Raw genomic sequence first — 24341 nt, 5'->3', positions numbered from 1 at the left:
GCGTCCACATCTCTCTGGAATCATCGTGCTGCCACACTGGGGTCAGATTGAGCTTACACTTATCCAACTACAAATGATAATTAAATATAAATAAATAACGAAATAACTCATACATCGATGAAAATCCAGAATAAAATCCAACTATTAAGTAGTATTTGGTGGGCCTTTTTGGAAAAATACCTAGAGGAATAAATAAAATTCTATCAGTATTGTGTCATGTATGGATCATGCCTTGAAAGAGGCGCGCAGAGTATGACTTACTAATTTCATTTTTCTTCTAAATGTTCATCAATATATGAGTTGTTTTGTTTTTTATACGTACTTGATTATCATTTATAGTAGGATAAGCTTAGAGTCAGTCTGACCCCAGTGTGGCATCAGTGTGATTCCAGAGAGATGTGGACGCGAAGGGTCAAGTTTCAATCATGCTTTTATTGTGAATTAACAGACATGTACTTGGTGATATTATGTGATTTCAATCTTTGTTGATAACGGATGAAAACACATTTTTAATATACTTGATGAAAGGTTTCTGCACCAGAGGTACTTTTTGGGGGGATATCACTAATTTGTGTACAAATTTACTTGTTAATCATTTTTATGTACAAACTATTTGTGATAGACATTGATAATTTCGAAATGCAGGGAATTGTTTTATACCAAAATTGGTTATTTTAAGACGGTTTCATCGCTGCATCTGGTTCGAAAGTGCTACAGATTGTTAAACCAAGTTTACTCGATTACAAGAGCATAAAATTAGGATTTGCAAGACTACTAACTCTGCGTCTAGCCTCATCGAGAGCTCCACTGTTCGTCAAACCAATTTAAAGTAGTCTAATGATTATCGCTAATCTGTATATTTTTACCGAGTTCTGAACCTATGACTATGAAACACATGCAAAAAACCAGAAGTACTTTTTGAGGTAATTATAGTTTTATTTTAAGAAATCACGGAATTGGTGCGGATATCTGATTTAACTAAAATTTAAAGCTCAAACTAATATATCATTCCAAATATTAAAGTTTCAGTGAAATACTTGCAGCATATCTGTGTAGGTAACATTAGTGATTCATTTTTGAAAGATAAATTCAACTACAAATAAATTATAAAGATTTTATAATAAATTGACTATAATCTACAATGATCGATTAAATTTTTTCGATCACCACTTTAATTTTTAGAAGTATCTAAAAAATTACATCAATTTTGGATTTGTAGACGTGATCAAAATTACGCTTTTTTTTGGTCTTAAATGTCACCCACAAAAATCGCCGGCCCTTGTTACCAGTTGGCACAATATCAATTGGGCTGTACTGTCGTGTCCAGAGAATCGACCGTCGAACTGAGCTCGTCGTCGGATTTGTTATAGTGTCAAACGCGTCTCTGATTTTTCTCGTTCTAAACAACCGCACGCGCTTCATTACGTCTCGTTTTATTTATAGATTTATTGGCAAACAGCGTCGTGGACATTCTATATTTGAATACGCGGTGAAGGACAAGGGTGACCATTAAAACCGTCATTCGAATAACTTGGCATCACCAGTCCGCAGATTCCGTAAGTTCTGGGGTCTCGGAGGAAAAACCTTTTGAAAACAAGAAAAACTAGCCGGCTGAATAAAAAAAAACGTTTCCAAATGCATTACACCTAAATAAACAACAGTGAATTATATTAAGATCATTTAGTACTTCTATCTTTACCGACGGAGCAAATTCACCCTTTTTTTCCTATACTAAATAAACAAACGATCGAAAAGGGTTCAAATTTCGACGGTGTATCGGTCTGTAAAGGTAGGAATACTATATGACGTTAAATTGAAAATGAAAGGTCGTGTTTCCAAATTCAAGAAAGGTTTGCGGAAAATTTTGAGAGCTATAAATGATGTATCAAGTTATAGGGCTACAACCATTTTATAACCACCAGTGAACTGATATTCGGAAATTTTTTTTTAAATCTTCATCAAATATTTCACATTACGAAATGATTATTGGACGGTTGAAAACTTCCCCATCTGGTAACTGGAATTGGTGAGGCTCTTATTGTTGGATATACTCTGGGATCGTCTCCACCCGATACTTGACTTTTCACCCAGCTTTAACCGAACTCGATGAAGCCGGTTTCTCGGAACTCAGGATACATTTTCTGCCTACATACGCATACGCACATTTTGGAAAATGTTTGAAAAAATCGTTGTGAGAGTAACGAAACGTGCTTCCACGGTCAATAAAAAATTTTCGAAGCTATGTGACCACAATGACAAATAAAATAAGCACTCCGTTTTACCATCGTGTATGAAAAGGAGATACGCACTTTTACTTTTTTTTGCAAAACCGAGATCGGCGCATCAACGTAGCTTATCAATTAATATAATTGGTATCCAACCCGCATAGCGTACGGAAATCCGTGATTGTATAATAATGATTATACAAATGAATGCCGTCATGTTGTACAAAGTATTAAAGCAAGTTTGAGAGAGAGAGAGAGAGAGTATATTTTTCACAATCTCACTTTCTAATCACAAATTGGAAAACTGCAAGAACGGATTTTCAGAGAAATTGGAAAAATTATTGAAATCGATCGAAATTAATCATTCTAAAATGGAGTGGCAAATATCTGATTTTAACCGAAAATTAATATTTCCAATGCAACCTTATCACAAAGATTCAAAAAATATCTACGTTTTTCTATAAATAGGCCTAAATTAATTTTCTATATTAAGACTGAGATATCTCAATACAGCGCCTGGAAATTACTGAAATTTTGCAGTGATTTTTCTGAACAACTGAGAAACTGTCAGAAATTTGTTCCATGAATTGATATGAATTTCCAAAATTTTCTGAGAATAGCTCTCACCAGAAAAGAAAATTAAATTCATAGTAAGTATGCTCTCGTTTGACATTTTTTTTTAATCAACTAGAACAATTATCCCTAGAATAAATTTAAAGTTTCGTAAATACAGCTATAGTGGAAAAAATTAGTTCAACCCTGCGTTGGGGAAACGAAACTGGCTCGTGTCGAAACGGCTTCTGAAAATTACGGCTCAACGTAAACGGAAAAATTCTTTTACGAGCACAATCGGTTTACATGCCAGTCATTAATAGCGATTAACGAAACACGCCTGCCGGACAGAGCGAAGTATAATTCGATGGCAAGGTCGGAGTGTCTTGAATATCAATTAACCTCCAGGAATCACAAGTAGTCACAATCAAACAGCAGCTGATTGTGAGCGAAATAACATCGTGTCTCGGAATTTGGCCGAAAAACTTGACATCTCGATTTAACATGCTGGTTAACTATTATAAATTGATTTTACGATTTAATATTTTTTAATAATAAATCGTAACTTATTATCGTGGCGCATAATTACTGTGTGTATTACCTTTAAGATATTCGATGATTTCGATGTATTGTCGATTATATTACGTATAGTTACGAACAGTTACAGAATTTGTTTTTTTGTCACGATTTCATTCACCAACAGTCTGAGTTTCATCTACTAGTGATGGCCGTTAAGGTAAAAAATAATCGAACATGACTGGATTGAATTGGTAAAATTTAATTGATTAATCGAATATTTAGTATTTTTTGAAACGGTGCATTTGAAACCAATATTTGGTAAATTTCAGTATGCAGTCTTAATAAAGGAAGAGTTTTTTGATAATTTACCATTTCATTCAAAGTATTTTGCAATTTCAGGTGAAAATATTCATCTGTTTTTGACTTATTATATCAAATAGGTACTTAGCGAGTAAGGCAATATTAATAATTGATACGTTAATCACGTAAGTTGATATTTTATTGCATCGTTCATACCAGTAAAAAACAAAAACCGATTGTGAGGAAAAATAATCGAGTCGGTTGATTAATCGAGTTTGAAAAATAATCGATTATACTCGAATAATCGGGAAAAAATAATCGATTATTTTTGGTCATTCTTTCCACCTCGCATAACTCCATGCAATTTCAGAATAAATAACGTTGATTGTGTTGAATACAACGAGATGGATCTTTGGAGGTTGTACGATGCACATGACCGTCTTAGTTATGCATAAATATATATACACATGTATCGCATTCAAGGAACGAGTCATTGAATATTGTTTCAAAGCTAACGATAAGTTAACAGAGAGTGCAATTTCTATTAACCAGCTTAACGAAATTCATTTGATTTTTTTACACCGTACGTATTTTAGTCGTCTTTACTGCCAAGTAGTATTTACTCATTTTGGTATCCAAGTCTCTGTAGCTTTTTCTTACTAAACTTTGTGAAGAATTATTCAGATCGATTTAAATTTCTTTCAAGCATTTGTTTGGGAATGTTTTTTTGTAAAAATATGTCTAATGTTTTTATGATTTTGCATAAAGTCTCTGTTCTCCAAAAATTGTCTCTTACTCGGGTTTTTACGTACAGGTTACTCTGAAGAATCTGACACTTCATAAATTTTCGGTGGGATTTTTTTTCTCTAGATGGTTTTGTCTATTTTTTCTGGAAAAATTCTTGTCTCTCATGAATTGTTTGAAATGTTTCAACGCACTTTTGGACAAATGAATGTTCAACAGGCATAGATTGGCAGAAAGTTATAGCTCGCTGATCGATTTTTAATTCGATGGGAAGAAATATCACTTGAAATCTTAAAAAAATCTGAATCTTAAGAGAATAATGAAATTTCATCGAAGCGTCAATCTAGTATAATTGCAAAGTGTATCGTATAAAAGAAATCTGTTTAAATCGCTGAACAAATATGTCAACGCAACCGAGGACCTAAGATATTGCCAAGATTAGCGATAAATCAACATTTCTGTCTCCGTGAATTACCGCTAAGTGCTGGAAAAATACATAAACTGAAAATAAGATTCATGGCCAATATCTCTTGGCCTTTTGTTGTGCCGTTTGCCATCGGCGCAAGACGCGCACGTGTTTCTTCTGCATCTCGGATCGCAGAAGGGTCTGCAATTCGTCGTTATCACGATACATACCCAGAAGTCGAGGAGAAAAATAAACTGTTTTCATCTCTCAGCAGCAGCTGTCCCTCATTGTCCTAATTAAGCAGTTATTTACGAATAACAGCCTTTCGTGTGTCGGCATTATTCACTCATTAGAGACTCGCAAGGCGCTAATTTGCCGGTTCGGAATGTTCGAAAGGCTTTCACGAGCGATTCGGCTCGTCGATTTCAGCGTTTAAGGGGTTAGGTGGGTTTCAAAATTTCAAAAAATCGAATTTTTTTTTGCTTATCTTATAATTGAATATGTTGAGAATATTCCTTTAAAATTTCAAAACGATCCGAGTCATATTCTAAGAGATATAGCCTTTGGATGTTTCACCCATCAGGCTATAACCGGGCGTGACGCAGGTATATGGAGGCAGATATATCGAGGCAACTGCTTAGCTATTAGTTCGTTTATTTTTGTGATGCGAATACTAGGCTTAGGACTTGCCGGATGTAAAAAATTCTGTGGTTTGATGGATATAAGTTCCTCATTCTTGAATGCATCAACGTACAATTTTTATGTTGATAAAATACATGAGTGCGTCATAACTGTTGCCGAATCAATTTTGTTGTCTGCTGCAAATCAAGAAAAAAAATTAACGTGTGATGAAAATAATGTTGAAGATACGACAGATGTTACCGTGTTAGGTGATGGCACGTGGAAAAAACGTGGGTTTGCATCATTATACGGTGTAAGTACGATTATTTACATGTTTTTTGAATGTAAATCTTCAATCGCGTTTTTCTCGAAACTACATTTTTGAAATCGGTAGTCACGATTTCTCGAAAACTTACGAACCGATCTCTTTCAAATTTTGCACACTTCTTCAAAATAACATTATCTCGTACTTGAACGAAGGAATTTTTTTTTTTTTCTATTCCAAGTAATTTTTCAAGGCCATGAAGGGTGCAAATTTTACTCAAAATAAGGGTTTTTTGTTTTCAACGCCGCCAAAAATGTAATTTTTGTTTTTTTTTTTCCTTCGTCCAAGTACGAGTTTTAAACATCTACTAACAGAAAATTTTTGGTTTTTGCATTTCAGATGAATCTGTCATGAGTTATCCTGACTACGCCGAGAGAACTTTTTTTTGAGGGGTCATAGCAGACGACGTGTCCACGCCTTAAATTTCAATATTTTTCAATGAAAATTTCACAAACTATTTATAAAATATGTATCTTTTATGTGTTAAATTGATGGAATGAAATATTCTGTTGATTAAGTAAAAAAAAATTCATAAAAATGTACCTATTCTGAGCTTTTGAAACCCACCTAACCCCTTAATATCGAGGTCATACGGTAGTGATACCTTTACCGACCGAGCAAACTCACGCTTTTTCTTACAATATTAAAGAAACAAAGGTGCGGAAAGGATTTTTAATTTTCACGGTGCATCGCTCCTTTGCAGCGGAATCGAGGAAAGTTGCTCATATCCCGAGAATCGTGAAAAAAAATATGCACCGTCCAAATTTAAACACTAATCGTTCGTGAAAAATGGGGAATTTACTCGGTCGGTAAGGGTAGGAGTACTGCATCACCTTAACGCGGACCGGAATTGCATACCTACGCGATTTCAACATTCGGAATTGGCATGCAGTCGTTTAGTCGAACGACATTTGAATCGGAGGTGCAGACTCCGATCCGCGATCGAGTCGTTTATTCATAATTGTCGCGGTGCGTTTGCGCGGCGCATTTAACCATCTGCGTACGTCTGTCCGACGTGGTTTTAATCAAAATGTTTACACTGCAATTTCCAGATGGTGGGAATAATTCAACGTAATAATTGCTCCTGTAATAGTATCCAACGCTGTTTCGCCTTCCACCCACCCATACTTTGTATACCTATGTATACGCATAGTGTGTTGGACAAATGCGTCATGCACTTAGAATTCATCACCGTGGTCGACCATTTACATAAATGTTCCGAATGATTATTGCGGCACTGACAACAAAAGTGGCGCTTTTGCCGCTGCCACATGCGTTGGAAATTGTTTAATGCATTCGATGATTCCTTTTGCGGAAGTGATTCACGGGGAAAAAATTATACCACAGACGCGGATCCAGGATGTATTTTTGGGGATAAAATTACTAAAGAAATTTTATAAGTACGAAAGAAATACTGTATTCGTGTTTGTAAAAAATACCGTAAATCATGACTGTATTTTAAAACTTCATAACTTCCGTTTTTAAAGTTTAAATCAAGGTTTGCCGTGATAAAAATTATTGCTGAGTACTATTTCAAGAATTAACACATGAGACGAGGTAGTATCAATAGCCTTGAGCCTAACAAAAATCGTACCAAATCGCTCTGAACCGCTTTTTTCGCAAAAATCACTGTAAAAAGTTGAAGTTTGCCGTTGATATTCAAACGAGATTTGTGTAATACAAATATTTTTTTTTTTTTTAATCTAGAAAAGTACTGTGGACAAGTTTATTTTAATGGTTTATTAGGAATTTAAACGAAAATTCTGATGTCACAAAATAGATATTTTCGCAAGGCTTGTCTGTTAGACAAGCAAAGGACGAAGTGGAAGTAATCGGGTTTTGAAAACCTATAAATTGGTCAAAGTCCAAGGTTTCTCGGATGCTTGTTTTTTCTAAAAACCATGGTGTAATGACGCACCTTCTGTACTGTTTAATTAACCTTTGTCAGATTACTAAACATAACTACTTTACAGTAAATTACATATCGCGATTTCGTAATCGCTTAAAATTTGACGACTCATTTTCATGGAGCCGTATATCACAAGAAATTTTTTTTTTTTTTTCAACTCACTTGATTAATTGTATTATTTCAATAAGAAATTGATTAAAATAACAATTAAAATATTGATGTGACCATATTTTGCATTGTCATATATACAGCAATAGTTCTAAAAAAGCTATAGGAAGAAAATTAAGGTAAAAAACAAACAATAATAACAGCGCTTCTTGCGGATACCTAAATGATATTTTATGGATGTACTATGTACTATGTACTATGTACTATGGATGTACTATGAAAATACCAAGATCCTGAAAGTATCAGACCTCAATCTCAATTGGATACGGAGATAAAAAAAAATTGTAACAAAATAGAAAATAATTAATTTCTCAGAAGTGACTGGACTCATTTACTTTAAAATTTAATATGTTATTGAAAAAGTCAAGAGTTTTTACAGACACAATGGACAGATTTTGGGCTTGTCAAATTGACGATAAAAAAAATTATTTGCGCTCAAATTTTCGTTCTTTATTGTGATACTTTTGGACCATGAAGATAAATAAACTGATAATCTGTTCATTGTACCGATAAAAACTAAACTGACTTTCGCAATAAGATATTAAAATGTCAATTAAATCGGCAATGTCACTCTGGAGAAAAAAATGATGCTGTTCTTTTTGATTACTTTTTTTCCGCACATCCAAATGAAATTGAGATCTGATTCTTTTTGAAATTTTCTGTTGCTCAAAAACCAATAGTTTGAAGTCTGGTACTTTGAGAGTTGTAGTATTTTAACAGTACACGGAAATTTATTCTGCGATAGCTAATTTTTCTCCCTAGCCAGTTACGTCGACAATGAATTGCAATTGGAGAATATAAACCCGTAGCGCGCTGCCCGTAAAGCGTCAGGAAATATTAATTGTCGCTTAATCAATTTACGTTGTATACCTGCTTATCCATACAATTTCATTCCGATATTCGCAAAAGGTATTTTTACCTTACCTATCCTCCTATGGTCGTTATTTCAGCGGTGCGCAGTATTTTTAAACAATATTAGGTGATTAAAAAAATATATGTCGCAATATTGGTTCATCAAAAAGAGCGTTAACATTTGAAGACCTGATTTGTCCAAAAAAGGGAGAAAAATAATAACATATATGTACGAGCCTCACCCTGATTAATGATTTTTTACCAGCACATGCTTGAAAAGTTCGACTTTTGTAAATCGTGGAGAGTGCGTAAAGTATCCCATTTCCGAATAGCGCGGTAAAACTTTGTAATCAGTATCGAGTTCACACCTAGGCTAACAAGCCTATAACCTATGGCGGCGGCATTTGGTTGAGTAGCTTTTTTTTCTCTTACTCAAAGTCTTAATAAATAACAAAAATATAAAATATCGTACATGGCAGAGCTCTTACTTATCAAGCGACTTAAGGTCACGTTGTACGCCTACCCTTAGCGACCGATCATATTCTCCCTTTTTCTTCGGATATTAAATAAACAAACGTGCTGAAAGGGCTTAAATTGCAACGGTGCATTTTTCTTTTGTAGTAGAATTCAGGAAAGTTACTCATACCCCGAAAATTGTTAAAAAAATGTGTGGTTTTTTGACACGTATACTATTCGCATATTTCCCGCTTTTCAGGGGCCAAAAAGTGCATAGCTGATGTACTTTGCGCAATTCTGGGAATAATGAGGAGCAAAATGAGCCATCGTGAGACTGTTTTCATGCAATATTGAGGTCGCTAGAAAGCGGGTGAGTTTGCGCAGTCGGTAAAGGCAGGAATACTACATGGTTACTGCATGACATTAACACTTGCGCACTCTATCGGTCGGTGAGCAGAACCACTCGTCGTGCGATATGACGACATCTGACAAGCGGAATAAGGGGATGCGCTGATCGATCTCGACGTTGACGCATACCTATATCTCTGAATATCTAAGTCCGTGCATTTCAAATGCGAAAAAGGGCCTTACAGCTCCACTCTTTACGCATAAATAACGAAATTGCACGAATTCTACGAATTTACAATTGCAATTTTGCAAAATCTATACCACTTCTCTATTTCCGTATCAAATGAAAATGCATTGGAATGTTTTTCTTCAGAATTGCGTATAGAACGGGACTGTTGAGCCTCTTTTCGCGTGTAAGATATGGGGACTTCAGTCCTTGGAGACAGGCCCGGCCACTTTCGTCTGGATGGTATGGACTGAACCATACCTGAAATTTCTCAAGTGTGGAATTCCATACCTGGGAATTTGAGGGAATTTTTTTCCGCATTAATGCTATAGTTGGAAAAATCGGAGAAAACAGAAATCTACCATACCGATTAACGATACTATATCTCCTAACCCTATTAGTTTCGCTTGCGTGTACCTGTACCCTGTATACCAATTAATCGACTATCATACATTCATACAGAGAGATATTGAATGTAAATAAATAATTTATTTATGTATAATTTATATTTATTTAATATAAATTTAAAATATGTGTAATACATATGGCTACTGTTAAAAGTTGACCCCCCCCCCAACTCCATACCTGAAAAATTCATAAGTCGCCGGGCCTGCTTGGATACGACAACGAAATGATTTCAATTTTAATATAAAAGTAACTGTAGCTCTAGGCAAACGTTCTCCGAGATGAGTGATTCGCGTGAGCGAGTAAGTGCTTCCGGACATAGAAAATGAGCTAAGGAGGATAAAAAAAAAAACGAACGGGAAATTCTCAATAAAATCCAGAAACTCAAAAAAAATTTCACAGAAAATGTTGAATTAAACCGTACCGGAAACCTTGACAAGTGCTGTTTCCGTGGGAATAATTCTCACCATACCCAATCCGATCCTAACATTCGTATCACAGATGGCAAATATCCGTACTTTTCACATTCTAATACACTGAAATTTGCCCAATTATAAAACATAGTAGGTGACTTGAAGGAAAAGCTACAGTTCTTTTACCTCAAACTTGTTAAGTGACTCAATTAAAACTCAATGTCTTAGTTACCCGATCAACAAGGTCAAACAGAACGTGAAATTTTCTCAGCTACTCATTGTCAGATTATACTAGTCAACAGGGCTGCTTGCCGTTAATTAAATCGCAATTTTTTGTCACTTACACGCTTAAATATTATCGGAAAAATGTTAAAAATATTTCATTACATCGAAATATCTAAATATACGACAAAGTATATATTTGACATTATTATTGATGCGTTTATAGCTCTGTTTATGGCGTATAAGTATTATAACTACCCTTATTAACAAGCTAACGATTAATATGACTAAATAGACGATATACCCTCACAACTGTATACATTTTAAACAATATTAAGAGCACATAGACTGTTTATTGGAACTGGCCATCGAAAATGTTTATAGATTTGTGTTGGACGTCAAAACGAGATAATCTATCACACTTCCATAAAAGAAAAGCAAAACGTGTCAAATAGTCATGAGAATAATTTTTTAACACTGAAATGTCTACAAATTTTCACGCATCTTATTTCTTTAAATAAATAAATTTTCCTCAGAAGAGATAACTCGATAAGAAAAAAGGTATTTTTTTTACATACATATATTTACTAATCTCACGCCCAGGTTAAGAAATAGAGCATTTGCTAAGCACGCTAAAAAAAGTGTGTTTTTTTTGTTGGCCAGTGTAAGTTATGGAAAAAGGAAGACTGCTAAACCTCTTGCTCTGCACCTCTTTAACTTTATACTTAAACACATATTATTATGTACTGTTCATGGTACCAATCCAGATTCTAGAGTTCACATTCAAAGATTCAACTCCACTAACTTTGGAAGACGCGTATCAAGATCTATTGAGTTCACATTCGGAACATTCCACACCCGAAGCAAATATCATACGCAGTTTGAATCCTTCACAAAATACCGTTCCAAATTACGTCACCTGCGATATTTTATTAGAACGCAGCATTGAACAAAATATGGATTCCAATTTTTCCCTGATCAAGCGCACCTATGCCGATCAAACTAGTTACCTCTAACAAGAAGCATTTACTGCAAGCTTCCAAGCAAAGAAACGCAACCACGACCATCGTCAGTGTATTCGAGAATCAAACTAGTTGTCTTCTACGTTCCTACGTTGATAAAGCTCTAGCAATTGCAGATGAAAAAGCGATTGATTATTGGTCAAATACATCGAGGCGCGTGGTCGCTGTAATAAAATCATTAACGGTCCGTGGATTAGCGTTTCGAGATTCAAGCGAGAAGTTTCGTTCCAAGCATAACGGAAACTATCCGATGTGTTTAGAATTAATCGCTGGATTTGATCCATTAGTTGCAGAGTATATTCGATTGTACGGAAATAAGGAGAGTGGCTCTACCTCTTACCTTTCTTCGACAATTTGTGCAAAGCTTATTCAGATAATGGCAAAGCAGGTCCGAGACGAGATACTTGAAGAAATGAAAGCAGAAAAGTATTTTTCAACAATCGTCGACATCGTCGACATAGATTGGTCGACATTTATTATTCGTTATGACAGTAAACTCCGGCCATACGGCCAAAGAACTCGTAACTTGTGTACTGGCAATAAGTACCCTCAGTCGTCACGATATTGATGTTCAAAACTGTCACAGACAGTCTTACAATAACGCGAGCAATATGTCAGAAACATAGGCATTGGCTAAAGAAGTCAATCCATTCGCAGATCACGTACCATGTGCACCTCATTCGCTGTTAGGGAAATTTTGTCGAAAAAGTACCATTGGTATTCATAGGAATATGTTGTCTGTAATCAGAGGATGTGATAGTCGGATAATTAAATAATAAAATGTGACATTTTATTGACGTATGTATATAATATACATTCATATACCTATGTATGCATGGACTGGACACAGTGATGATCGTCGTGAAATAAATTAATCATTAGTAAAAGAAAAGAAAAAAACTTAGAAATTAAACGGTCTTTACCCCTTTCAAACCCAAAACTTAAGATAAGAAAAATAAAACAGAAATGTTCCTCTTTTTTCTATAAATACAGTATAAACATGAACTGGACACAGCGATGATCGTAATCATATAGACCGCATTCGTTTAAAAAACAAAAAAAAACTCAGCACAAAGAAGTCCTTAGCTCTTCTAAAACCATCGAAATATAAAACGAAAAAAAATATTTCTCCTTTTTTTTCACAAGTACATATAATATTACGATACGTATAAGTAAAATATATGTAATAAAATATATATCTCTAATATAGATTTCCAACTTCTCTATACAAAAGAATTCCATGGAAGAAAATGTTCAATTATTACGAATGACGATCATGCTGCACGTGTAAGATTTGAGGTTATGTTCAAATTAAAGTAAAAATTAATTTGATAACAATTTTACCAATGATTTTACGAACTTAGGTTATTGATATTGAAATTTATAACTGTCTTAAATATTTATTCAATATTCAAAATACATACTTACCGCTTTTCACCGGTTCCGTGTCCCAGATGTAGTAGAGAACACGTGCAACGCGCACAAAAGTCATCAGCCATGTGGCGATAAGAGAGCGCGAATTCTATAATAGCATCGCGAAGTATCACATATGGGATCACCGCAATCATAGCGCCGAAAGGACGTGTGAATTTTTAAATATTATTCACAAAGAAAATGTATACAACCGGTCAAAAACAGTAACAATATTATGCATTAGTCTAAACGAACTGTTACATTACATTACCACACATACACATGCACGCGCCCGCGGGTATGTGTGTGTGTGTGCATATATGTGCAATAATGAATGATGACGATACATATAAATATATAATTAACATAGACTGTAATTATAAAATGTTGCGGATACAGCGATTGGACGTCAAATAATCATATAAATATACATAAAATATCACATACATATATTGATTATGAAGCAGATGTATTATAAATGTCCTGCATGTCCAAATCCAACAATAGGATATCCCATAGACGTTGGCGCGATCCTGGATTTATGCAGGATATCATTAGGATATCGTAATAGTCCGGAATATATAATGTATGGGCTCTATGAGACCCAGATGGGATATCCCATGGACATTTTGTGCTGTGTGGGCGTGTTTTACACAATCCTTGATAGGCAACGGATTAAACTCAAAATGCAAGCTACGGCGTACGTAAAATTGAATGGCAAATTTGTTTTTATCACAAAACCCCTTATAATGATGCCAGAAACCATTGTAAAAAATTCTCAAAATCTGAAATTCTACTATCCTAAAGATCTGAAAGACACACTAAAGGTCAAATTTCAACACCTTTGCGCGTACTTGCGTTCCTCTGCTACTGAAAGCTGCACAAAGTATGAACTGTATGCAATGTATGTCGATAATATTCCTTCGACAATATACCCAAGTGTAAATGCTACTCTCCGAATATTTATACGCGTCGCAGCGACCAATTGTTCCGGAGAACACTACTTTTTCTTATTACAACGAGTCAAAAACTGTTTAAGATCGACGGTAAGTCAAACTAATTGAACGCTCTGGTCATGTTAACAACAGAAGCTGAACTGACGGTTAGGGTTGAACACAATAAGATTATAGATGAGTTAGTTCGGGGGCAGCATAGGAAAGTTAGCCTTGTGGCAGCAAATACCTAAGTCCGGTGGTGACGATGTTGGCGCATGTGCACACTAGGGCTCTCCTTTGCGCATGCGCACCTTCAAATAACTCAATTCCACGCACTGTGTCATTCAGCGTTACCTAACCCGAATTTTACGCACTGACAATGCCGTCAAACTTTCCATCACAGATGTTGGTGAAAATAACATGTATCACACGTGCGGATGGGTGATATCTAATTCGTCTGATTACAGCGCTCACCTAGGCTCGTGCCGCAAACTTTACACTCGTCGAAAATTGCTCACTTTTCGCATTTTTAATACAGTATGCTATTTTGTAATCGCTTTAAGGTTTTCCATAAACTACGTTACCAATTTGGAGGGGGGTTACACCGAAGTAACGTTACTTTGAAAAAATGCGCCATTTGTTATCTTGTTTTATTGGTCGTGCCATTTAAATTTAAAAATGAAACTTTTATCGAAAAGTTAACGCTACTTTGCTGGAGGGGTATGGGGATGTGGCTGTCGATGAGGGGAGGCCAAAACAAGCTGAAAACTGATCACGTAGCTTCCGGACGGCCCCTTTCACGGGTGTGTTAATTCTTAACCTTCAATCAAGAAAGATATTAAAACTAATTGTCATTCCAAGTGCATCGAATTCAACTAAATGATTACGTGTATTTCTCCTACACTTATAATAAAATTTATTACAGTAAGAACGACAATTACAAAATTACATTACAAAATTGCTATCTCTTTTTTCTATCGCGTTTACTGTCTTCCCAGTGGCGGAAAATTTTAACACGACTCGCAAAAAAATGTATTCATGTTTTTGGATAGGCCTAAATCGAGATTCTGTATAATCTATAATTAAGCCTAGAACACGTGCAGCTCTTTTTCTAACTTGTGACTCATAAGTGGGGTCGTTCGCGTTTTTCGGTCGTAAAATCGTTCTAAAAGCAATAATGGGACTAGCAAGTACGTAAATCTTTTCGTTTTTTAGTAAGGAAACGAACGGCGAAGAGAAAATACAATTTCGTTGAAGTCCAGTTGGTGAAAAATTCAATCAATTGCCAAAAAGTGCTAAAAAATAGCAAAAACGTCATTTTTCGAAGAAAATCTCACAACTTTCTTTGTAAAAAGCCGATTTTCAAATTTCAAACCCAGTTTTGAAGAGGATACATTGGACTAGCAGGAGTACCAGAAAAAAATCACTATCACTATAGCCCGTTGAAAAAATATATTTATTTCGGGATATTAAAATGCGAAAAATACAGAATACGGAAATACGGAAAACGTCAATAACAACATGACAAAAAAAGTGTTTGTAGCGGCTTTTCGTATATTTCCAAGTTATTTTGTTTAGAAAATAGTACGTCATTAGTAATAATAAATCGAGGAAAGAGTCGTATAACTCATTTGACTGCGGTAGCGCAAAGGCAACAACGCACCGTTTTGTGTTCCTCGCAGACGGCCAAGTTATATCATCGAGTACATTTTTTGCTTGAAAAAAAAGCATACGTTTTATACAAAGCCGCCGTATTCATGTAAAAAAAATAAAGTAGCGTATATGTTTTACAAAGCGTCCGAATTCACGGAGAAAATTTCTTCAGTACATAAAGTACATGGCTTTAGATAATATATGTGACTATTGATGCTTAAATTGCATGATAAGAAGTTAAATATTTTCAATGGAATGAAAAATTTCATTTTTTTTTTCTCAATTGCTTATCTCAATTCTTTTGCGCCATGACCAGCAAGCAACCGATGCTACCGCCGGCTTAACCTCACGGTCAGATAGTGAAACTGAATCATGGTCACTGTCCCCGGTCGATAATGTCAATTTTTAGCATTAGAGCGCACTTTGAAAGACGGCTGGGGTCGTCAACGACCCACGGTGAGTCTTAATATTTTTAAATGAAAAGTTCGAGGACCCCAAAGCTACGATTGGGAATTTGTTATAAATCGTCTCTATAATACATTTTTCATCAACTTGAAATAATCCCCTGGGCCGTTTTTTTTATTTCTTAAAAATTCGTCAAAATTGCTACGTATAATAACTTAAACGCTAAATAAGCTGGTTCATTCTAATGATACGAGTTTGAATAAATATTTAAGTAAGTTAAAGTACTTGCAAATCATTATTGTAATAGTAACATGAATATTTTATTCAAGTATTTTTCAACAATCACTAAAAACTAGCCATATTTATAAAATTCATAAAATAATTTTTTTTTTTGAAAAAGAAATTTTTATTTGAAAAAAGTTACACGAACTTACAATGTGTATGTATTTTGTTGTTAGTACGTTTTGAACTAAAAAAAACTCAAAGTTACATAAAACAAAGGAGTAGCACGCATTCATTTTATATAAACAAACCTATGTAAACAAACCTAACGCTTTGGAAGATTATTTTGTTCGCTGTTGAATTATTATTTAAAGGTGCATTATTACTAACGATCGATAAAGTAAATAATTGTCATATCGATAAATAGTAAAGTAGGATAAATATTCATGTTACTATTATAATAACGATTTGCAAGTACTTTAACTTACTTAAATACTTATTCAAACTCGTATAATAAGGATGAACCAGCTTATTTAGCGTTTAAGTTATTATACATAGCAATTTTGACGAATTTTTAAGAAATAAAAAAAACGGCCCAGGGGATTATTTCAAGTTAATGAAAAATGTATTATAGAGACGATTTATAACAAATTCCCAATCGTAGCTTTGGGGTCCTCGAACTTTTCATTTAAAAATATTAAGACTCACCGTGATGCGGTGACTCTAATATCAGAAGGTTTTGTTCCTTTCTGAGGCACTTTCGTTTCAATCGCGCCTCACGATTCACCTATTGATTTTGGAGAAAAAAAGTGAAGTAATTTTTTGTGCGTTTTCGTTCTGGGTACAACTTTTGTTGGAAACTTTTTTCGATCGAACGCCTAAATTTTGAATTAAACGCATTTGAAATTTTTCGGTGCACTTTTTGCAATGTTCCCGGGGTCGGTGTGCAAAAAAATTATCACCATTCGATTCAGCGTCATCGAATTACCCTACCATCGAGTTCGCAGCACCAGTGCACAACTGCAATATTTTAGACTTTTTGACTGACCTATTGCTCGATCGGTAAGGGTAGGAGTACTGCATGACCCGTACAGATACAAAAAAGCAGGGTCCTAATTTTAAAAAAAGTTGTAGTTTATTTAGGGCGTGTTCGGAAATCGACTGACCGTACTGTCGGTACTGAAAATCTACAGTATACGTCACTTGGACTATACCATTTTCGGTACTGACAGTACTTTCAGTCAATTTCCGAACACGCCGTAGCAGAGACAATCAGGTTCAAGCCACGCACGCGTCGAATCGAAAGCGTGCCTGGTTGCCGGCGAGTTACAAGTCAGGCGCAAAAGTGAACGTAGTTTTGGCCGCCAAGGTATCGAGTATTGAAAATCGATATATTAAAGGCGATGGGTAATACGATTCAAGGTTACAGAACTCGGTCTAGCCCGCGGTGAAGCGATAGACTCGATTAACGAGGTTTTGCAAACTGTGCGAGAAAAATGGGGCTGAAAATGGCGCGAATATAGACGAACAATTGAAAAGTGAAATCCGACGAATCCGGCATTAGAAACATGGAAACGCGTAAATCCGGCGTATTGGCCAGCTGCGCAATGCAAAGCCGCCAGATTTTCCCACCTAACAGCCAAGCATAATACAGTTCTACAACCGCCGAGCCTTGCGGATGATCTAAATTTGCAGTCTCGCAGTATTAATGCGTCTTCGCAATACTTCATCACACTTGAAAGAAATTTTTCTCCGTTCTAAAACACGGCGAGTATCTCGCTTACGTTTTGACGTCATGATCAACATGCCGGTCATGGCATCCTACGGTACGTGCATATCCATGAATGAACTGCGCAAATAAGAACAGTGGGCCAAGTATTGATTACAGCGGCTAACCATCGTCAAAGTGTATTGTGCGTACACGTATTTCCCAATGTCAGATGTTTGTGAGAATTCGAGTTCCGTCGTGGAGGACGGATCGCCTCCGAGAATCGCTACTTTTTTTACGGTAACGAGTTATATCCCTATTGACTAATGTTATTCTTGGATATGAAGGTCACAACTCAAAACACTTTTTTATAGTGTTAACGTTTATATCCCTATTATATTCAATCTCTGTGTATCGGTATGCGAGTACTTTTATTGCTTCGAACGCACAACGCAACTTGTGCTTGTATTATTATATCTTGTTTGTTTTCCCAAATGAAAGGTGGTACGGCAAACTGCTTTGAGTGCCAAAATATCGAGTAATATGTTTGTTTTCTTGAAAATTTGTAGAAAATCCATACGCACGTCCTTGCAAAACGATATGGCTCTAAAAAATTTATTCGCGAAATTACAAAAAGTTGGCACGGCAAACGGTGTAAGTGCCATCTTTATGACTTTTTAGGATTAATTTAAAGTAACAAATCGAAAGGTACGTTTTGGAGCTTTTCAACCTCGTCTAAATGGCTCAAACCCCGATTCAATACAGCAATCTTTCTTCAAAAAAATGATGCGCGAAAATCAATATTTTCCGTGCCAGTGTAAGTCCGCGGTTCGTGCCTATTATTATTTTTTTTCTTTTATTGTGGCTGCTGATTAGAAATAGAATTATGATTTTAAAATTGCGGAACATTATGTAGTTTGAGTGAAAAAACAATGTTTTAGAGCGAAAAATGTGTTGTTTTTTTCCTAAAACATACATCAAACATGACAAAAATCGGCTCAAAAATCTGAAACAATCTGTGCGTATTTTAAACTTTAATTTAAACAAACAATTGTATGAATTTTTCCATATTTCATTTTGTTCGTTGAATACAAAATTAAGAAAGACTTGTTGAAGGTAAAGAAATACCGTTTACATAAATTTCCGTAGTTTTTGTATTAGTATCCCGTAAATATCTGGACCTAATTTTTGACTCACAACCATGAAATGCGACAAACATGTCCAATACATCGTTAATAAAACTAAATATTCAACCATTCAATTTTATAAATGATCTAAAATTATACAAACTAACATGGTGAGGTTAATTTATCGAGCTTTCTTCCACAGTCTCATAAACTACGGTATAACTGCTTGGGGAGGCCAATATAACAACTACCGCAACTTATTGCAAAGGCCCCAAAATAGACCGATAACAATTGCCACAAAAATAACATTATCCTGAATAATAAACCTCTAAATTTGTAACAGTTCTGTACCACTATGATATACTAAAAGACAAATTTCAAACTTGTGTCGGGATAACTAGATGTAGGGATATACTAATTCCTGTACGTAAAAAGCCAATTAGTATAAAGTGCAGCTAGTTAAATGAAAAAGTTAAACAATTCTAAGAGGAAAAAAAAATTTTAATTATAGATCGCATCTAATGTTCAATTTTCACCTTTTATAATTCACGTTAATTCTCTTGATAGTTATTGTTAAGTGTATATGGCATATTGCCAGAAATATAAAATATTTATTTTACTTGGATACTACTCATTGTCAATAGTTTCTTTAGATATTTAGCTTTAAATTTCTTGTACCAGGTCTGCTAACGGGTAACCTTGTCTACCTCTGCAAGTTTACTTGTGTAATCTTTACTGGTTAATATTAAATTCAAACAAATTCAAATCAAGCAGAACACAAACACACACTTTCTTGACAATTCCCTGCTGATCCTGTAGGATATATTATCCTCAAGTCAGTATGATATGAACAAACGTACTGTAAGGTCGTACGTAATTGTGCACAAACATATTTTTTTTTTTTTGTCAACTCTCTACTTCTTTTACAATTAGCTGCAGTGAACTCGGAGGGATCAAATTTGTAAGGCATCAGCAAGTTGGGCATCATCTGTCCAATTTTTTCTTATTCAAATATTATTGATATCGAGTTTCAGTATTTCTGTGATAGAAGGATTTTTCGACTATATCAGAAGGTAAAGAGGTATAAATATTTTTAGCGATTTGACAGTTTGACTAAATTTCTAACACAGAGAATATTTCAAAAACAAACGTCCGCAATACTCGTTTGAAAAACTCTAAGCGGTTTCCGCAAAGAACAAAAAAAAAAAAAAAACTATCTCTATTTAGATACACTTTTTGTGACTATTGACTACCACGTGGAAAAGTCTCAGCTTACACTTCATTTAGATAATCATAAATCGGTGGACTCGTGTTTCTCGACTCCAAATCCGATACGAAGTATCAAAAAATGACCGCATATAAGAAACGAAAAAACAAAGATACGAGATCTTCAACTTGGAATTGAATTCGGTCAGCTGCCGACTACGTGAAACGTAAATAGATGGAAGTCGGAAGGTTTGCGGAATATATTATGTGTAGGATGTCCTTTTCCTTATCGAATTTATTTTCGCACATGTCATAATACGCAACGTGGCTGATGCGCCTGCTCACACAGTTCGAGGCTAAAATCCCGCCGTTGCGCGCGCTTCGTTGCGCTCTGAGGCCTGCGCATGCGCACACATAGGTATAGGCTTAAACAAATGCACATCACTCGGTGTGTGTTATACGCACACGTAACATATGCCCGTTGCGAATCCTTAAGGCTTCAGTCAAACGTCGCACAAGGACGTCACGTATCACGTTCGAACCATTTAAGAACCGGACAACAAACCTCAAGCCTCATTCGATGTAGTAATTCCGCCGTGGTGAAATACGGCGACAGTTTGCAATTCATCTCGTGCCTTCCGATCCAGTCGGACAACGGAGTGCGGTTTACATCCTTTTCCTTGCAATTACTCACTGAACGTAAGCTGCGCGGATATTAAGCTTCTGTTGAAACACTCGAATAACTAAACAACCACCTTCGTTACGTCCAGTCTTAATTGCTGGTTACGAAACTGCATATAGTCAGTGTTAAATTACACGAATCTGAACGCTGAGGCGACCTTGAAATGCCTCCTGAATCCAGTTCGCCGTTTAATTCGTGAAAAACTTCGGGCTCCGTAAAGATTTCTGAAAGATTCTTGATACCAATCTGTAGAAAGTTTTTTTTCTTTAACTCGTTGGCGCAAAGATCCATTTTTCGTTGTCTTCCTTGCGATTTTTTTTTTATTGGATTTAAAAACGTAGCTTCGGTCAAGCACTTTTATCGTGGAATCAGTTAGATGAACTGAAACACATTGCATCCTAAATTTCTAGATTTACTCAATTCAAGTTTTGAGGTAAAAAACAAACAAGATTACGTGAAATTCTATTTTGGGTCAAAATTATCGTCCACGGAAATGCAATTGAATTTATTCCGGTATGTGCAGCGCTTGCATTTTTTTTTTTGTCATTGTACAAAGCTTTATTTGACCTTTGGAAAAAACACCAGAAGTAACAGAAATACTAATTGTTGAGAATCGGGGAAGAAAGCAATTATTTGAATGTATTTCTCCAGCAGAAATTCATGGATATTTCAATAATATAAAATATAAACTAAATTCTCTAATTCCAGAAAAAAATGGATCAAGACGTTCCGAAGTTGCTGGATCGCGAAGACGCGTTCTTCTGGCCAAATTCTGACCCGACGGTATGGATGAGGTCATGTGAACACGAAGTTATCGAACCGATGTCAGGGAAAAATTTCGGCACTATGCCCACCTGGTTGAAAGGGACTTTACTGAGGAATGGACCGGGGAGTTTGAAAGTTGGCGAATACAGATTCGACCATTTATTCGACAGCTCAGCGCTACTGCACAGGTGATTTTTATACGAAGCCAGCTTTTTGCCGAAAATGAAGAATTTTTTCGAGAAATCAAAATACTACAAAATCGCTCTCTTGCTATTCGCAAAAATTATAATCATAGCCCCAGTGTGAATCGAAATATTCTTGTAAGTTTGTAAAGATTCCGGAATTCCGTGTCTGAGAACTTTTTTTCACTCTCTCAGCCAAATATAGTTTCTAAAAATTCTCGCTTCATCACGGTTCAATGATCGCTGAAATATTTCGAGTTCAGAATACAGTAGAACCTCGATTATCCGAACCAATTGGGATCGAGACTCGTTCGGATAATCAAAAGTTCGGATAATTGAAACGTGGGTTTTTTTGGGACGAGATCATAAACAACACCGTTTTACATACAAACAGTACATACATATATATTAAAATTTGACATACATATTAACGTTTAAATATATATACGTCGAGGATGACGAAATAATCAAATTGCCGTTTGTCGTTGTCTTATATTGTTCCGAAGGGCGGCTGTTTTCAAAAGGAGGAACAAAGATTTAGTAAACAAACAAGCCCGGAATTGAATTGACGTGTCGATCAAATATTTAAATATTGAATCCTCCTTTAAAGTTTTGTTAATTGACGTTTTAAGTTTTGCCTTGTTAATAACCGGTGGTTCAAAATGCGTTCCATACGCCAAACACGTAATTCCAGAGTGTTGTCCGGGCTTTCTCTGACATATATACATATATTATATATATATATATATATAATGCCATGAAATACGAAATATTATGCGGGAAACTTGAACATTTTGAAGATTCACAGCTCGTTAACAACTTCGACTCCTAGCTGGAAATTTTCAGCGTTGTTTGGCGATAGAATGAAGTATATTCCCTGAAAATTTCAAGCGATTTCGAGTTGATAGAAAAAAATTACAGTTATCTGAAAACAGCGATTTTTCAGAAATTGGTTGGTTTTGCGAGGCCGTATATCAAAAGGAACGTGGTAATGAATAATAATTCGTGTAGGTAGTGATAAATTATACCTAGATGAAAAATTTGAGCCGTCGATTGGCCGTCTACTTGGAAAATTCTTGACTTGGCAGCGTTTCAAAGTTATGCGAAATTTTGCTAAAATAGTAGTTCATGAAAAGGGTCCTAATTAAGCTGGATTTTGATTTGGAGTAAAAAACTATTTTTTTCCTCAAAATACAAGATGAGAAAAGGGGAATGCCGTTTGATTCGAGTCTTTAAGTCCCATAGAGCTCCCATGAAAAACTCGTGAAATTAACTAAAAAATTGAATTATTAAAAACTTCAAAAATTTCTATAGCCACCAGATTTTCTTATATTAAGCTCAAATTTGGAGAATCGTCTTTTTTTATAACCTACTTTTTTGAAAACAATCAGCAGCCGAACATCACATTTTTTGTAGAATACCGATTATATGTGAAAAAACCAAAGCTTCGTAGTTTGCACCAAGTTGTCTGTACTTTCCTATTCAAATAATTGACAAAAAACTATTTGCTGACATCCTAGTTCGTGCCGCCATATTGCTTACTGTTAACCACGAATCACGATCTTCGCTTGTCCGATATGTATTTAATTTTTCACCCCATCAAATTTGCGGTCTTCCACAAACGGGCGTAAGATTTGTAGGAATTGTTGAACACTGAACGCACTCTTTTAGGTTTGAGATAAAGGATGGAAAAGTGACTTATCAGAGACGGTTTGTCCAGACTGACGCTTACAAGAGAAATCATGCAGCCCAAAGGATAGTTCTAACTGAATTCGGAACGAGCGTCGTACCGGATCCGTGTAGAACAATTTTCCAAAGGTATGACAGAATCGTCAACGGTACTATACAATTTCTAGATAATATTACCTAAGATTATCGTCTGAGAAAAATTTACCCCATTATTCATCTTGTAGTGGTTACGTGAGTCAGGCTCATCTCCATTTTCATCTATGTAGATAAATCTGCTGCTTGTTCTAATCTTATTTTTATGGCATAAAGGTAAGGCCAACCACTGCGGAACAACTGGATCTAGAAAAGGTAAACGTTGACTATACGTATACCACATGGACATGGTCATACGATAATCCTTATTAATAATAGTTTTCGCGATCCGAATTCATTTCATATGACTACTTATATGTATAATTAAGACGTGTTTGCTATGAGAAACTATAAAATTAATTTCAGTAATCATATCTTTGTATAGTTTCGTTTACCATAGATGTGGCAATAGCGCCGTGCCTATTTCAATACAAATATACGTGTGTATGGGGAATTCCATGCGAATCCGATTAGCGTCTGACAATCTTATTATAATTAGCGTCTCAAAA

At 35.5% G+C, this 24341-nt stretch overlaps 1 protein-coding gene across 9 annotated transcripts in view; it reads left to right on the top strand.

Moving 5' to 3' along the window:
- The window catches only part of LOC124301447 (carotenoid isomerooxygenase), a 49007-nt gene that overhangs the window by 4494 nt on the left and 20172 nt on the right, over positions 1–24341 (top strand). For 4 of the 9 annotated variants that reach the window (XR_006907479.1, XM_046756515.1, XM_046756513.1 and 1 more), the window contains exons 1-3: positions 18002–18349; positions 21773–22017; positions 23683–23829. Coding sequence is in view for 8 of the 9 variants with exons in the window: in XM_046756515.1 (XP_046612471.1) it covers positions 18275–18349; positions 21773–22017; positions 23683–23829 (467 nt within the window). In the remaining variant the exon portion in view is untranslated. Of the gene's footprint in view, positions 1–18000; positions 18350–20912; positions 21082–21772; positions 22018–23682; positions 23830–24341 lie in introns of those variants that run through there. The other 5 variants (XM_046756511.1, XM_046756508.1, XM_046756514.1 and 2 more) reach the window with 5 other exon arrangements.

This window comes from Neodiprion virginianus, chromosome 3, assembly GCF_021901495.1.
Source record: "Neodiprion virginianus isolate iyNeoVirg1 chromosome 3, iyNeoVirg1.1, whole genome shotgun sequence".
NCBI classification, from domain to species: Eukaryota; Metazoa; Arthropoda; class Insecta; order Hymenoptera; family Diprionidae; genus Neodiprion; species Neodiprion virginianus.
This window is presented reverse-complemented; position numbering and strand designations above follow the sequence as displayed.